At 40.9% G+C, this 17,846-nt stretch overlaps 1 protein-coding gene across 2 annotated transcripts in view; it reads left to right on the forward strand.

The window, feature by feature from the left end:
• Window positions 1–17,846, forward strand: part of Inpp4b (inositol polyphosphate-4-phosphatase type II B) — a 701,452-nt gene that overhangs the window by 371,107 nt on the left and 312,499 nt on the right. For both annotated transcript variants that reach the window (XM_028753430.1, XM_028753429.1), the window contains one exon: window positions 16,967–17,085. In XM_028753430.1, the coding sequence (XP_028609263.1) occupies window positions 16,967–17,085 (119 nt within the window). The remainder of the gene's footprint in view (window positions 1–16,966; window positions 17,086–17,846) is intronic.

The following is a 17,846-nucleotide window of genomic DNA, read 5'->3' on the forward strand; positions in this document are numbered from 1 at the left end:
CTTTCTTTCTTTCTTTCTTTCTTTCTTTCTTTCTTTCTTTCTTTTTCCTTCTTTCTCAATGTGGAGCCTTTTTCCCATGAATTAATTTATTTATTCACTTTGTATCTTGATTACAGCCCCCTTCACCTCTCATCTCCACCTCACATAGCTTCTCTACCCATCCCTTCTCTCCTTTTCCTCTGACTGGGAGCAGCCCATCCTCCAGCACCTCAAGTCACTCAGGACCAGGCACATCCTCTCCCACTGAGGTCAGACGAAGCAGCCCAGTTAGGGGAACTGGATCTACAGACAGGCAACAGAGTCAGGGACAGCCCCTGCTTCAGTTGTTGGGGGATGCAGATGAAGACCAAACTGCACATCTACTACATATGTGCGTAGAACCTAAGTCCAGATCATGTATGCTCTTTGGTTGGTGCTTCAGTCTCTGGGAACCCACAAGGGTCCAGTTTAGTTGAGTCTGTTGTCTTTTTGTGGCATCAGTATCCTCTCTGGGTCCCTCCATCCTTCTCCCAACTCTTCCACAAGACTCCCCAAGCTCCATCTAATGTTAGGCTGTGGATCTCTACATCTGTTTTGATCACTTGGTGAGTGGAACCTCTCAGAGGACAGTTATATGAAGCTCTTGTCTTCAAGCATGACAGAGGATCATTAATACTGTCAGGGATTGGTTCTTGCCCATGGGATGAGTCTTGAGTTGCATCAGTAATTGATTGGCCATTCCCTTTGTTTCTCTTCCATCTTTGTCCCTGTACTTCTTGTAGGCTGGACAAATTTTGGGTTGAAGGTTTTGTGGGTGGGTTGGTGCCCTTATGCTTCCATCAGAGTTTTGCAGGACCCATATTCCCCACTGCTAGATGTCTCAGCTTGAATCACTCTCATTGACTCCGTGGAGCACTCTTCCCATCCCAGGTCTCTGGAATGTCCACACATGCCCTCACAGCCCTAGAATGTTCCCGTTCCCAGGCCCTTTCCCACTCAGTTGCCTCCATCCACCTCCCCATGATTATTTATTTCCCCAAGTGAGTTTCATTCATCTTCCCCTGGTTCTTCCTTGTTATTTAGCTAATATCCATGTATAAGTGAATAAGATACCATACATTCCTTTTGGATCTGGGTTACCTCACTCAGGATGATATTTTCTAGTTCCATCCATTAGCTGGCAAATTTCATGATGTCCTCATTTTTAATTGCTGAGTAGTATTCCATTGTGTAAATGAACCATATTTTCTTTATTCATTCTTTGGTTGAATGGCATCTGGGTTGTTTTCAGTTACTGGCTATTACAAATAAAGAAGCTATGAACATTGTTGAGCAAGTACTAAGTGCCTTCATAAAGAAATTGAAGAGATCTCATACTAACAACTTAGCAGCACACCTGAAAGCCCTAGAACAAAAAGAAGCGAACACATCCAAGCATAGTAGACAGCAAGTAATAAGCAAATTTGGGGATAAAATCAATAAATTATGGAAAAAAGGGAAGAATAAAAAGAATCAACAAACCCAAAAGCTGATTCTTTGAGAAAATTAACAGGATTGATAAACCCATAGCTGAACTGGCTAAAAAGTAGACAGACAATATCCAATTTAACAAGATCATAAATGGAATGAGGCATATAACAGCAGGCACTGAAGAAATCCAAAGAGTCATTAGGACTACTTCAAAAACCTGTACTCTACCAAAGTGGAAAATCTAGATGAAATGGACAATTTTCTGGATAGATTACACTTACCCAAGTTGAATCAAGATCAAGTAAAAAGATTCATTATTTTAACTTTCACAAAATATGAATGGGGTTGACTCTCATCATGCTTGTTTTATGTGTAAGAGAAATTTGCTATGAGTAGGTTCTATAATAAACTCTGTGTTTGACCTCAGGGTCTTGGGGCCAGAGAATGGGCTCTTACATGATGTGAACTCAACAGATAACTGTTAGCTCACAAAGATGAGCTTTCTAAATACCTTATGGCTGACCCTGAAGTAGCAAAGGGTCCGAGATGAATTTTCCTGATTCTGAAGCTCTACATTTAACCATCAGACCACACCCTCTCCTCCTCATTCCTGTTCACTAGGACCCTCCAGCAGATGAGACAGGCAGAGCTGTATTATGCTAGTCATGCTATAGGATATGAAAGGTACACTGTGACTACTGCAGTTATCCTGAGGAAGTAGTGATGAAATAAGTCTGGTATCAGAAGCAGTATCTTGGAGGAAATGACTTTGGATCCAGATCTTGCAGGATGAGCCGTATCTCATTTGGTTGAGAAGGAACACATGACGTAACACATGATGTAAGCTTCAGAGAACATAAAATCCCAGAGCTCCCTTTCCACTGAATGACAGTTGGTACCAATTTACACTCTTTTCTTACAATCACATTCTAAAATAGGAAAGAGCCAGAAATCCTCTTACAACTTTTAGTCTTATTACATGTACACTAAATGTTTGTTTTGAAATTCTAAGTGATCAGTCTTTAAATATTGTTAAACAGCTACTAAACTGCATCAAGTTATTATGACCAAGTGAGTCCTTCTGACACTAGGACTGTGATAGATGAAAGTCAAGAGGCCACTCTGAGATGGACAGAGAGGAGAGCCCCTGTATTATGTCTGGATAAGTAAGTATTGGTTTAGAGATGTGTATGTGCAAACTTTACTGGGAAGCTTTGAACTATGTAAACTTTGTTAACAGTGGGTAACCGGTCATACAATGGAGGAGATATTTTCCTAAGCAAGCAATAGTAATATGATGCATTTGTACATTAAGCTATATTGAACCTGAATTTGGAACTTAGTAACTCACCTTCTAAGCGTTTGGGATGTGTCACTAACTTGACAGCTTTGGAATACTATCTTAACTATTAACTATCTAGCTATGTGGTCATAGAATATGTGCAGTATCTCTGAATGCCATGTATAAAATAAAAAAGGGTATTTGTATTCCCTCACAAATGGTTGCTGTGCAGATTAAATGAGTTGCTACATGTAATCCACTTATCCCAGCATGTGACATACTGTAAGATTGTGTTTTTATTGTTAAGAATATTACCTATGCATCATAGTCACTGCTTCCTTAAACATACAATCTAGATCGTTCAATCTTTGTGCCTAATGATCTTTACAACTTACAGAATGCCTTCTAAAAGCTGAATACTTTATATCTTTTCCTTGGTGCCATAATAGACACCAAAGGTTCTTTTTCATATTCCCATTTCTCTGATAAGTCTAGTTCTTTGTATAATTGGTGTTGAGCGACAGTATGTAGGCTTCTAGATTTTAGCTACAAAGGCCATGTCCTCTTTGATTGATTATTAAAAGTCCAGGAATGGCAAAGAGAAGATAAATAAAAGGTTATCTAAGACTGCATAATTGTTTTGCATTGCTACAATAATTAGAAATTTAATTGAAGAAGAAAAAAATAAACCAATTAGAATATCTTAACGGGTCTGGTGTGTGGTGGTGGCTCCTCCAAAACCAAAGCTTTAGTGCATTCTGCATGTACACCTTTGCTTTCTCTTTAATGCTGGCCTAAAAACCAGCAAGATACTGTCTGCAGCTTTTGAGAAACATGACATTAGTCACCAAGTCAGAAGTATGTCAGAGCAAACTTTTCCTCTTGCTTCTTGTTGCTAGACCTGTGACTTTTTAATGCAGCTGAGTCTCTGTGATATGTGTAGATTTTCCCTGCCACATTTCTCTCTGTGTAATATATTGCAAGAGCTTTTAATGAAAGCCATGCCTTTTCCCAAATTACACCATCACTTTAAGCTATATGTTATTATTTGAGTCTTTTAGTCACGACCCACAGTCCTTGTCCAGTTTATCTCCCCTTCTGTGTGATTTACCTAGTTACTTTCTCCTTTGCATTGTTTAATTTCTGGAATGAGATAATTTTCAAGTATTTATTGCTACTTATGGGTGATCAAGGAATTAGGTCTACCTTAAGACTTTGCTCAGTGGGTGCTTTGACATGGTGTTAAATTTAAAGCCACTGAGACTGTGGGGTATAGGATCCCTTAATGCTGTCTGTGTGGTTGAATTTTGTCAGCCAACTTTCTTGTTGAGCAAATCAGTGTATCTCTGATTAACTGAGACTCATGGTATGGAGAAAAGAGACCAAGCACAGTGGAATGGAGGATTAAGAAAAAAGTCCTTCTGTAGAAAAATGTCTTTTCTCAAATGCTTCTTCATGGAGCTTTTACATTACACATTTGAAAACACACAACACTGTGATGTTACTAGGGAAGGAATCGGACCTTCCTGAGGGTCCAGCAACTGACCTGCAGTTATATCTGCAAGGAAGACACGGAAGACACGTGAAGCTTCTTGACTCTTCTCCCTTTTCTGTCCCAGTCCCTTTGTGACATTGGTAAATGACACAAAATGCTGTGATCCAGTGACAGAAATCACTTTCAACAAACAAGGTATTCCCAAGTTGAAATTTATTCAAATTCAGAGTGTCCATTTTGTTTTGTTTTAAAATAAAAATGTCCGAAACAATGGACTGACCTAGAGCTTTAAATACTATTTAAAAGCCTTCCCAAAATTCCTAAAATTGGACTTACTGATCAGCATTTTTGTCCCCAGAATACTTTATACTCTCAGAATGCACATGTCGGTGAAGTATACTCAATGAAATGCCCAAACTCTAGCTGCATCAAGACGACTTCTCTCTTGTTGATTTACCTCAGACTTACAGTCTAGTTCTGCATATGCTGTGTTGATCATATATAGTGAGTTCAAGCAGCAATATTGTTCCTCAGCCTTCAGTGCCAAGCCATGGGGTGTTCTCATCTGGACCATTCAAGGACATCCTCTGCTGTCAGTGTGGCTCTTTTTCTCTGAGGACTTCTTTCCTGACACAATAGTGAGACAAATCTAGTGTGACTTTTCTGTTCCGGAACTATGGCCCTCCAATGATACCCAGCCTCTCAGACTACAAAGTTAGTTGCTGAATTCTGCCTGGATCTTAGGGAAGGATGCTGATCTTACCTTACCACACACTACTCTGATCCATTCCACTTCAGATACCTGATGTTTTTTCTACTCAAGTGATTGAACATTCTGTACACATTGAACATTTTTGGCTCCTTAGGTCACAGGCAGAAGTCAGTCCATCCTGGAGGCTTGTTTTGACACTTTCTTCCTGCACTTTAAATTTTATTTTCCTGTTTAGAATGCTTGCTTGCAACTTTATGAAACTCTTACCTAAACCACACAGGGGACTTTTGCAACAGTTAGTAAAGTTCTTTGTTCCAGATGCATAAATGAATCCCAATCCTTATGCCTTTCTCTATACAGTACATTGATGTCTGTACAGATATCTCTGAAAGTGTTTTATAATTGATTGCAAGCATATAGCTTGAAAAATTAAGTTGAGATTATAATGTACATAATTAGTTAATTGTTCTTAGTTCATGGCTTCCAAATTCCCTTCAGAAGAATAGAGCTTTATGGGCTTTAGGGTTCTTCTAGAGAGACCTGACATAAAGAATAAGTTATGGACTGATATTAACAAATCGGTTCTATAACTAAGCTATATCTGACAGTGAAGATTTAAATCAAATGTGTGCCCAATTTGATGTTCAAGCTTCCTCAGAAAATAACTTTGAAATCCCTGTGTTATGATGACAGTAGGACGCAAGCAGTTCATGCTGCTATGTGCTTAGGAATAGACATATACTGATGGCAACCAGAGGAATCACTGGCAGCTAAGATAACAGAAACGGATTGGTCCAAAGATTTGAGACTACGTTTGAGCCTGCAGCATGTCACAGGGCGAGGCAGAGCTAAGCTGCATTGGAGTTGGCTGGGCCACCAGCTGCAGACCTTGGAGTCCTGACTCTACCCCTGGCTACCTGCATGGCCATGAGAGCATCTCTTCCACTGTGCTATTTTTCAGATTGAACAAGAGTTTCCTAAAGTAGTAAGCATGGTGCTCTGTGTATAAGGGCCACTTTGTGGTATGCTAGTTATTATTTTGTGTGAATCCTTCACTCCTCTGACATTTTATTCCTTATCTGTAAATTATGCATGATAGCTCCTATTTCCCTGCAGCGTTTGACCTAAGTGTATGAACATAAGAAATGGATCGTTAATATAGCATTGGGAAATTCATAAATCATCTTCCAATACTTCTATTTAATTGGATCATCATATGAATCTGGTGGGAATAGAATTGTTCATATTTCCAGATGAAGAAAAGAGGGTATGTTTTTAAAAATTAAGGGCATATAGTTAGTGCCAGAATCTCTGATCTGGAACTTTTTTTGACTGTTTGGCATATGGACAGGATGTACAAAAGTTTCCCCAGACCCGAATAGAAGATGCCTTTCGATTGCTTTTTTGTTTATTTCAGACAGGCTCTTGGTACGTAGCCCAGGCTAGTCCCAAACTCCCAATCTTCTTGCTGTAGCTTCCCGAGTACTGGGATTACAGACTGCAGGCATCTGCCAGCAGGCCCGCTTCAACTCATTCTTAACTCGCTTAGGCACCTTCTAATTCTAGAGGAGTCAAGAAGCTCTTTCAATTTTAATGTGATGGTTTGGACTACTTCCTTAGTGTTCTGTATTCTGAGGTCCCAAGGAGTCTACACTCAGAGAGCTTCTGCTGAGCTGTGGGTTTGAACTACACTCTCAGAAGATCCAAAATATTTTGGAAAAATAAACTCTTTGGTGTCTTCGGTGTCTTTTAAATTGACTGATTTTTTTTTCCATAGACCATTGAAGTAAGAGGGTTTGCTTCAAACCATCACATACTTCCTGCCTTCAGCTTGGCCATTTGCTTTCTCACCTCTACGTTCTGCCTATTGCTATACCAGTATACTTAACTAGCCTGGATATACCCTTTCAGTTCCGTGAGTCAACATCTTACCTCAGAGGACTGGGTATTCTCAAAGTCTTCTTATTCAAAGCTTGTATTGAGATATTTCCTTGTTAGAAATAAATCTTACAAGTGCTTGAAGACTCAAGCCAAATCAGCATCACCTTCTTCAAGAGCTTCAAAACTGGATCAACAAAGCAAGGTAGAGGTGAGAACACAAGCCACCAGCCTGGGAGCACGTAGAGAGGGACCCATGGCTCCAGCTGTATACGTAGGGGAGGATGGCCTTGTTGAGCATAGGTGGGAGAGGAGGTCCTTGGTCCCCCGAAGGCTGGATGCCCCAGTGTGGGGGAATTCGAGGGTGGGGAGGTGGGAGTGGGTGGGTGGGTGGGGACACATCTTCACAGAAGCAGGAGGAGGGGAGATGGGGTAGAGGTTTCTGGATGGGGGGAAAATGGGGAAATGGGATAACATCTGAAATGTAAATAAAATATCCAATACAAAAAAGAGATGAGAACATTTAAAAAGATAAATTTATTATCCCTTTAGAGACATCTCTCATTTATTTTTTACCCTTATTTTCTAATCTGCATTTTGCGTGTCTCTGATTTTATTTTATATAAAACTAACTATAGAGTTGGAGATGACCTCAAACTCATGGTCTTTTTGCCTCTACTTCTGCCCACTTGGATTATAGATATATGTCACCATTCCAAGATATTAAAACTATTTATTTTACACATAAGTATTGAACCAAATATATTCACAGGGAAAATTGAAAAAGAAAATTAATTTAAGCGGCACTCTCTAAAAAGCAAGTGCTAGGCACAATTTCTCCTTGAAACCCTTCTATAGCAACTTAGATTGAAAAAACTCATCCAGAAACGGTCTTAGGACTTGCTTGAAGCGTACACATGACTCAGTGTGCCGGATGGGAAATCACCCAGGAAGTGGCTGCTCCTTTGTTTCTTCCTGCCCAGACAAGTTGACCTCAGAGTCTCTCTGGAAGCTGCCATGCTCTCAAGGCAGCATCCCAGGCCCTTGCTTCCCACACTCCTAAACACCAACCAGCATGTGGCTTCTACTAGAATTCAGCAACCTTGCCCACACTGTGCTAGCCATCTTGTGTTTTGAGACCTTTGCTGGCACCTCCTGAATCTACAAGCTACACTGGCTTTATCTTTTGGAGAAAGATTGGTATCAGTAACCACTGGCCTTGTTGAATGAATACACTAACTGCCTTATGCCTGGTAGTAATCCTGTCTGTTCCTGTGTCAATGGCAACTTTGTGAAAAAAAAAATAAAGTTAACCTTGGAGAAGGGAAAGTAAGTCTCAGTAAAGTCTCTCTCTCTCTCTCTCTCTCTCTCTCTCTCTCTCTCTCTCTCTCTTTCTCTCTTCTCTCTTCTCTCTCCTCTCTTCCTTTTCCCTCCCTCCTTCTCCCTCCCTCCCTCTCCCTCTCTTTCTCTCTCTCTTCCTCTCTCTCTCCTTTCCTCCCCCTCCTCTAGCTCTCTCTGGCTCTGTGTGTGTGTTTGTGTGTCTGTGTGTCTCTTTATGTGTTTATCTACGTGTGTCTCTGTGTTTGTGTATATATGTGTGTATGTGTGTTTATGTATGTCTGTGTGTGTATGTGTGCATGCATGCCTGTGTGTGTCTCTGTGTGTTGTATGTGTATGTCTCTGTGTGTCTGTATATGTGTCTGTGTGTTTGTGTATACATGTGTGCATATGTGTATGTGTGTCTCTCTATTTGTGTGTGTATATATGTGTATGTTTCTCTATGTGTGTGTATATATATATGTGTGTCCCAGAGGTCATCCATGAGTATTATTCCTCAGGTTATATTTTATTTTTAGAGACAAGGTCTCCCTGGCATGAAGCTCACCAGTATGGTTAAGCTGACTTGCAAAGAGTGCCAGGGATAGCCACTGCCACATCCATTTACTCATGTGTGTTCTAAGGATTGAAGGGATCCTTGCTTAGCTCTAACACAGCCGATGCCCTTCACGGCATGTCGGCATGTCGATATTCCTTTTAGTATTCAACAGAGTCTGCTGCCTCCTTGGAATACCATCTTTCTGCCTCCTGAAACAGCACATATGTTCCTGCAGAAAAGAACAGCAGAAAGCAGCAAGCACTTGCTGTCTCTCCAAAGTGGATTGCAGGCTGGGAACAAGCACAGGCAGAGGCGTGCCCATGTGCTTGCCAGGCGATGCTAGGCCAGTTTACGATTTGTGGCATGCCATGTGACATAGCAAAATCCAAAGAGACTGGAGCACAGACTTGTTTCTAATTCAATTGCTGGAAGATGGAATCTTAGCTACCTAGGTAATATTCATGAAAACAGGACAAAATAGTATTTTCTAAGGATTGATACCAGAGAAGCTGAGGGAGCAGGGGTTGAGTTCAAGAAAGGAAGTCTTCTGGTACTGACAAGAGTGATCTGAAGGAAACTTGCTCTTTTATATGCAAATCAGCTGTCTGCTCTACATCTGGCATCATTGCTCCCCAGCACAGACAACCCAGGAGTGTTTTCAGAAAACAGCATTGTTCTAGGTGAGGAACATATTCATTTTCTTTCTCAGGACAGTGAAGCATTTTGTACTGGTGCTGGGTATTGAGTGCTGTTTTAGCATCCACAGTGTTCCTAAGTGAAGAAGCGAGTTTCATCTTCTTGACCACTTTTTTCTCCTCTTATAAACACATTTTTTACTTAACACACGCACATAAATACACATCAAGTACGGTGACTTATTTTTATATTGTTCTGTATGTGACAATGTAATACATTTTATTTCCAAGCGTATTTTCCAACAACCTGAAACTAGCCTTTTGGAAGAAAGAAATCAGCTTTATTTATACATGAATTGGCTGTGATAGAATTTAGGAGCAGTGGGGCTCAAATTTCAATGTAACAAGAACTGTAGAGCGGTGCTTCTGAAGCTGAGACTTTTAAATTCCCACTTGTAAATCATCACCACAATTCCTCAGGAATCCTGTCATCTGCTTCTTCCCTAGAACAGGAGCCTCGCGTTTCCCCCAAATGTTCTGTAAATTCTACTCTCAGAATATGGAGAGTCTTGAAATCCTGGTTGCAAAGCTAATCCTCCATCAGACAGGCAGAAAATTAACTCTGACTCTGAACACCGACATTTTGGTAAAGTGAAAAAGGGAATTTTCATCCTTGAATCTTATATCACAATCTACAGCTATCCACTGACTGACTGTCAAAAGAATGTGTATTTGGATGTGATGGAACTGGCAGGGGGGGGGCTGCTGCAGGTGGTATGCTGTCACCTGGGCATTAGCAGAGCAAAGGTCTGAGCACAGTGCTGCCCAAACAATACCATGTTCCAGAAATTAATGTTCCTACTGGTCCCACATGCTTAGCATGTTTCATGTATCATCTTACAGTCTGCAGGATGACAGCTGGGAAGCACACACTCACAGTGCTACTCCAGTGGGCCTAAGGGGCTCTAGCTCTAGGATCCTCTCCAGTATTTGTTTTAATCTATTCCTTGGTTTATCCCTTGTCATTGCAAGCTACATGAATGTGAATGTCATCTTTCTTTTTTTGAGAGGGAGAAATATACTCATTTCGAACTTTAGAAAGCAACTTTTTAAAATTTATTTTTACTTGGTGACTACACAGAGAAAAAAATCTACAAGTGTAAAGAAAAAATTCAAAATTTCAAAGGTTTCCCTTACATACCCACTTTTATAAGTTTATTATTTTTCCAACAACTCTTGGTTGTGTTGGCAACTATGCATGGTTTTTATTCTCTTTAGGGAAATATATGTTAATTAAAATATCCCACACAACACTTAAGGAAAAAATAACACGTTTAAAAAAATTCTACAGAGATTCAAAATATGACTAGTGAACTGGCAGAAAATGTCCTTGACCGTGAGAGTCCCAAGTCTTAAAAAAACAAAGGGAAAGCTCCTGCAACCTTGCTTCCAAGATGATGAAAGAGCATGTGTTAAAGGGGAATTTAATGTATTAGAGAAGAAAACAGAAAGCAATAAAAGCTATGAGAAAAGTTAGAGAAAGCAGACATGTTCAATAAAAATCAACCAGAAGGAGGAGAGAGAAAAGGGCTAAAATTTAAAAATAAATACAAACACTTAATGAACTAAAGATGTATGAACATTTCAGAGAGCAGAGAACGACAGTGTTAGAGGGGCATGCTGTAGGAGTGAGATTTAGAAAACAGAGCCTGGTCTGACTTGTTCCCGGGCAGCCACCATGTTCCTGCTACTCCTTGGCTCTAACCAGGGCTCTGGCTAGCTAGATGCACAGGCCCTGGCACCTATGAGACACCAGTGTGGGGGATGGTTCTACCAATCCACCACGCTGCATCCACAAAGCTCGGCTGAACCCCAGACAATGTCTGCCATCCTTGCAGTACTCAGTAGAAATGAGATTCTTAAAGCTTAAAGCTTATCTAAAGGATTTATATATTTAGAAATGTTTAATCAATAAGATGCCTTTGTAATTAGAGTTGTTATCCAATTTCTAACCTTTTGAAAGAAGTTGCTACCAGGGCAGCTTTCGACCCATCTTTGGTTCTCCATGGCTGCTAGACTCTTTTTCTTCCTTCCCTTCCCCTACTTCTCCCCTCCCTTTACTCTTTTTCTCCCCTCCCCTTTCTCTCCCAGCTCCACCTCCTTGTCTACTGCTTAATCACTGAGCTCCACTGTGAATACAATGTAGCAGAATAAGTATCTTGCTACAGCATGCCAATGGCCATCCATCAGCTCAGTAGCATTAGTGGCGTGTTCTAGGAAGTAACTTGAAGCTCATTTTGCCAAACGAGTACAGGGTCCCCAGATGCTGATGGAACTTTCCTTGTGTGGGTGTCAGCACAAGGCGCAAACACTGTAGACGAGGTTGCTTTCCTCCACCCTATTGTGCTCTGGAGCTCAGAGTCTGGGAACTAGTCAGCATTGTCTAGTAAATCTACCCTGGAGACCTGTGCTGGTTGAGGCTGACATCCGAGGTTTCAGAAAATTGTGTTTTGAATTTCCTGAGGGGAAAGAAGAGAAACCAAACCAACTAAACAAGCAAACAACAACAACAACAAAAAAGCAAAAACAAACCCAAACAACAGCAACAAACTGACCAGGCAGAGAGGAAACTAAAACTGAGAAAGCCTAATACACTGGAGAAGTAATTAAGGAGAAGGGCTTTTAGGCTCTTAAATGATCTATGTATCTTTCTGTGTATGACATAAATTAACTTAATCTAAATGTAATCACTGGTGTATACTGAGAACTGTGAAGTCCTAAAACAGAGTTCAATGATTTATTGGACTGGAAACACAAGCTAAATTGGCTTATCAGTTGATTACTGGGATCTTATTTTCTAAGGCACAAGAAAACATAGTATATAAGTGGAAGTTTGGAGAAACTTAACCAACTATTAGGAATGTGAGAGATGCTAAGACATTGTCCTCAGGTGGCAAAAGTCTTCCTGATTTCTTTGGGAAGAGACTAATCCTTATCAGAGAGGTGGTAGATAAGAAGTGTCACTTGGGAGAAGCTGTAAACAATGGGGTTATTGCTCTAAAGCTTGTGTATAAGGCCACATTTCTGATCTAGAGTGCTTCCTGTTCTCTGTAGTGTGGCCAGTTTGGGTGTATGTCTTCAGGTTTTCTCAAGAACAGTCAGAATACAGAGTTCCTTATACTCAATGGAGTCCAAGACACACCTCCACCAGGATGATTTGGGTTCTATTTTTCTGCTTTTAGTTTTGCTGGATCATAATATATATTTTTAATCACAGCACTTAAGGTCAGCCTTCTCTCTCTCTCTCTCTCTCTCTCTCTCACACACACACACACACACACACATGCACACTTACAGAAATGCACATGTTCACACTTACATACACACATACTCACACATGCTCTCTAACACGAACTCATACACACTGACCCACAGATACACACACTCATAAATACACACACTCGAACATATACTCTCTCACACACATATCACACTGACACACACACAAATACAAATACACATTCACACAGGCACATACAATGCCTTATTTTTCTTAAGGCTGTGACAAAATACTTTGACAATAGCAATTTAAATAAGACAGGACTCACTTTATCATCACAGTTCCCAGGATACTGTCTCTCATCGCAGGGTAGTCATGACAGCGGAAGCAGAAGGCACCAGCCCACACTGCATCCACAATCAGGAATTCAAAAGAGATGAATGATGCTGCTCAGCTCATTTTCTCCTTTTTATCCTTTCTGAGCTCTGACCCAATTCCAAGGAAAGTTGCCACCCAGATATAGGGTGACTCTTCTTATTTCAATTAAACCAATCTACATAACCCCTTACAGACAAGCCCAGAGGCTTGTCTCATACGTGATTCTAGAGCCTGTCAAGTTAATAGTCAATATTAACTATCATAATTGCTTTATATAGTTTTAATGCAACATTTACAGTCTTTGTTGTTGTTGTTCATATTGTGTCAGAAAGAACGAATCATTTGTAAAAAGCCACATAGTTCTTCAGGTATGACCCAGCTATTAAACACAATTTTATCCTTAGTTAAAAAAATTATCTTTGGACTTATTTGGAGTACTGTTCCAGAACATATGTCATTGTGGGATCCATCTCCAGTACCATATTAACTATGGATGAACATGTGCCTGTAATCCCATTATAAGGAAGTAGATACAGCAGGATTTGAAGTTCAAGGTCATCTTTAGCAACATGAAGCATTCAAGATCATCCTGGAATACATGAGATCCATCCTGGGATACATGAGATCCTGTCTTGACAGCAAAACCAAAACCCAAACCCAAAAAGTTCTTGATTATACTAGACAATGTCTCCTCTGGTTAATTTTTATTAGAAAATTTTTGAAGTGTGGAGACTCTTGTCATCACAATCCTATACACACACGCACACACGAACACACACACACACACACACATACACACACACTCATCTGCTTAGTTCTTAGGGAAAGAATAGACTTTGCCAGTTGTTACTAACACTGAAGGCTGGTGAGGCAAGGAAAATGACTGAGCTTAACAGAAGAAATAGTTCTTAAGAGTGCAGGAGATGACTGCTTGGGCTGTCTATGACCACAAGCTACCCCAAAGCTTACACCCTGTCCTCCCTCAACTCTGTACCCCAGCATGCTTATTTTAACACTTCAATCCATCGTAAGGTTCAGACTTCTGTGAACTTGACAGTTGTGTTATTCTCTGATGTGAGTCAAGAGAAAGTTTTTCAGCTTCCACTTAACGTTGGCTTGGGCGATGGAAATGCTCTCTGACCCTAACAGGCATGGCATGGTCTAGATGACTGTATGAACAGGAACTGATGCTTTACTTAACGACAAGAACATCTTATGGATGATGGAGTCCTTGACTTAAGAACAACCTTGAAGATGCCTACTCTTTCACCTCAGGATCCCAATTCAATGGCTTAGTGTGTTTAATTAGTGATCCTTGTTAGAATGAGGCTATTTATAAGACACAGGCACCTTACCAGTAAATATACCACTGAAACATATTCTCTCCGTCCTCCAGCCACCAAACACTGTATGTAGTGTTCTAGCATTACACATCAAGGAAGGCCATTTATCTGCTGGACTCTTGGAGTAGAGTTCCATGTGTTAACAGGAAAGGGTAAGGATCCTTTGGAAAATTGATATAATGTTTTTAGATTTTGTAAGCATATACTTAGGGTTCTTGTCTTAGTCATTTTTCTATCGCTATGATGATAAACCATGGCCAGGGCAACTTATAGAAGAAAGAGTTTAATTTGTGTAGTGGTTTCAGAGAATTAGAATTCATGATGGTGGAACAGGAACATAGGAACAGTTGAGAGTGCACATCTTGTTAAGAAACAGTAAAGGCTGGAAGCTATTTGTTAGGAAGGAAGGAGATGAGAGCCCAGCCTCCAACATCACTGTTGCTGCTATTCTTCTCTATGCCTGGTTTTGAACATAGACAGTAGCTGCATACAAATTGTTAAGTCACCAGTCCGTTTCCTAGCCCTCTATCAGGGCCATCTGAAGAACTGCACAGAACCATCAGTGTTATGTGCTTTCTGTTCTTGTAGGAAGTGTGGCTGAGAGGCTCTCTGCTGGAACAGAATAGCTACTTACTTCTGTGAATAACCACAGCGGAGCCCGATAAGAACTCAGAAAGGATGTAACTTATTTTGATCAAAGGTGTCAAGCCCTCATAAGACAGGGGGGAGGCTGCCACCAGAGAGTGGGTGAGGTGCATGTGTGTGAAACTCAAAAGCCCCTAGCTTTAAACTCCCAAGACAAGAAGCTTCTCAGCTTCAGTAGAGGCTCACAGCAAAAAGAAAAGCGAGAGTATTCAAATAAAATGCACATCATAAGGCAAAGCAAGGAAATGATCAAACTAACCACCAAAGAGCAGGGTGCAGGAAACCGTCCAGCGAAAGATATTTTCCAGCGGTATATTGATGTTATTGAAACCATGTGTAGGTGGGCTTTTGTTTGATTATTTTTAAATGTAGCTTTATCAGGGTAAGCAACAAATAGTAGTGGCAGTGGATGTCCCAAAGGCTGATGCACTTGGCCAGAGATTAAATGGTATGCCAAGACAGAAATAAGAAATCGAGTGGATGTTTTGATATAGGTAATGAGCAGAGATCCTCAAAACAGTGAAGGGTAAATACACTGTGGCTATTTTTGTCCACCTGTGCTTTCCATAGCTTTGTTTGTTTGTTTGTTTGTTTGTTTGTTTTACTCAAGGCATATGATATCAGTAAGAAAAATTTAACAACAAAATGCCAAACAGGAATAAAACTCCCAAAGTTTGACAAGATGTTAAAAGAGTTAAATAACTCCACCCCCTACTCCAACCCACCCCCGAGTATTACTTAGTTATTAGAACTGGACCTAAATCAGGCTGGTTCCCTTTGAAAGCTCCTGTATTTTCTCTCATTCTGCTTCTATAAATAAGGTGCTCGGCAAGCCACTGAAAGGTGATAATTACATCTATAAATTGCTTTGCTTTCAAGTTTCAAATTTAAGCTGTATTACCTTTGTCCCAGTGCCCCTGCAAATTGCAGAGGTGCCACTGCAGAGTGTAAAGCCACCCTCCTCCTCTACCTATCTTCTTGGTCATTGAATGGGCTAGGGATGGTGTGGAACCATGTCACCATGAACCACTTATGGGGCTGCTTCCCCTTTACCAGAAACTGCATACAGCCTGTGGCTGGCCAGCAGTTTGACCTCTGTCTGCTGAGCAAAGGGTACTTTTTTATCACACTTAGTCAGTTTCAAGAAGTAGAAATACTATTTCAAAATCAGGTAGAAAGTAGGCAAGATACCAGACTTACTGAAAAGGAGTATTTTTTACTCCCCTTATTTTTTTTCTTTCCAAAATGAGAAAATGCTATGTAACAGTAGAAAACACTCCAGGGCATATGGTACAGCACTGTAACAGGAGCCAGGCTGTATCAAGGAAAAGTTATAGACTATGTGGCCCCTGGGCAACAATTATCCAGTCCTCACCGGAGATGCTCTCTCCCTGGATCCTGGACGGTCCTGAATTCCAGACAGAGGGTCTTTAACCCCTGGCTGCTTCCTCTTCTGCTTGAGCTCCCCTGCTGTGGCAGGGTAATCAGTATTCCTGTTTCCACAATGCGAAGGACTGGCCAGGTAGGGAGGGTCGTGAGGAGTGCATTCAGACATTCAATTTAACCCAGCCAGTGTCAACAAGAGACATCTTAGTTTTCTGGCTGTGGATCAAATCAACTTACTCCGTGCAAGACTGAAAGCAACCCTACGGGTTATTGGCCAATCAAAGCCCTCTCAGCCCCTGGCCGTGTGTCTACATTTTCACACAGTGGAGCTGCGATCCCGGAGCACTCAAGACTTGCATGTGCTGCAAATGTGGTCAGTGGAAATGAACTCTTAATTCAGCTTGTCAGCACGTGACTTCCTATTTCTGTAAGGTACTTCCAAGAGACTTCCTCTGTAAAGCCAGCTGAGAACCAGGAGATTTCCTTCACCGGCTAGACAAAGTTTATTTCAGCTCTGTACAGAAGTTTGCCCCGAGAGATCGACTGAGTTTCTTTCTTCCTTTCTTTCTTTTTTTTCTGTTCTTTCTTTTTCCTTTGCTGTTGCCAGCCTGCAAGGATCTTGTGGCTCCTGTCAGTGATCGGAAACTGAATACAGTAGTACAGATCTCAGTAATCCACCCCGTGGAGCAGACCCTGACGAGGTACTCCAGCACAGAAATTGTAGAGGTGAGCCTAGCGTGTGTTTCTCTCTCTCTCTCTCTCTCTCTCTCTCTCTCTCTCTCTCTCTCTCTCTCTCTCTCTCTCTCTCTCTCTCTCTCTCTCTCCCCCCCCCTCAGCTGTTGTCTCTGTGTGCGTTGCTCTTGCTGCTCTCTCCTCCCCCCATCTCTCCCTCTCTCCCGCCCCTCTGAACAGCTGACATAAGTTAACTTGTGGTCTCTGGCTGGCTCTTGCTTTTGTCTGTCATTAAGGAACACAGATCTGAAATTTCTAAGCACATGCAGAGTAAGCACATGGAGAAGAATTGGACTTTTCATTGAAAGGTTTTAGTTTTCTTCCAGAAAATATTTCCACTCTGAATTCCCAAACAGAATAGAATGTTTGTCTGGATGTTTGTATTTCTCTGTTGTGTTTCTCTATGTTGATTTTAAATTCAATGGGATGAATATATTTAATGAAGGAAAACATATACAAGTACTCACAGAGTTCAAATCAAATCGAGAGGCTTTTGCTCTCCCCTCATACTCCGGGGCCCAGTCCAGTCTAACAGTAAATACTTTATATTCTCTGCTAAGTATGTATTTCAAAATACCATGTTTTCCAAAGAGAGAGAAGTGATTAACTTGATTACCTGTGATGTTTCCAGGCAAAAGTTGTAACTATTACCCATGGGATGAGAGACTTCCTATTTATGTTTATTGTTGATAATACAACATTCACCATGTATTGAAGGAAATACATTATCATGCTGGCTCAGATTCAACAAGACA

The sequence above is a fragment of the Grammomys surdaster genome, unplaced genomic scaffold, assembly GCF_004785775.1.
Source record: "Grammomys surdaster isolate TR1022 unplaced genomic scaffold, NIH_TR_1.0 125947, whole genome shotgun sequence".
Lineage (NCBI taxonomy): Eukaryota > Metazoa > Chordata > Mammalia > Rodentia > Muridae > Grammomys > Grammomys surdaster.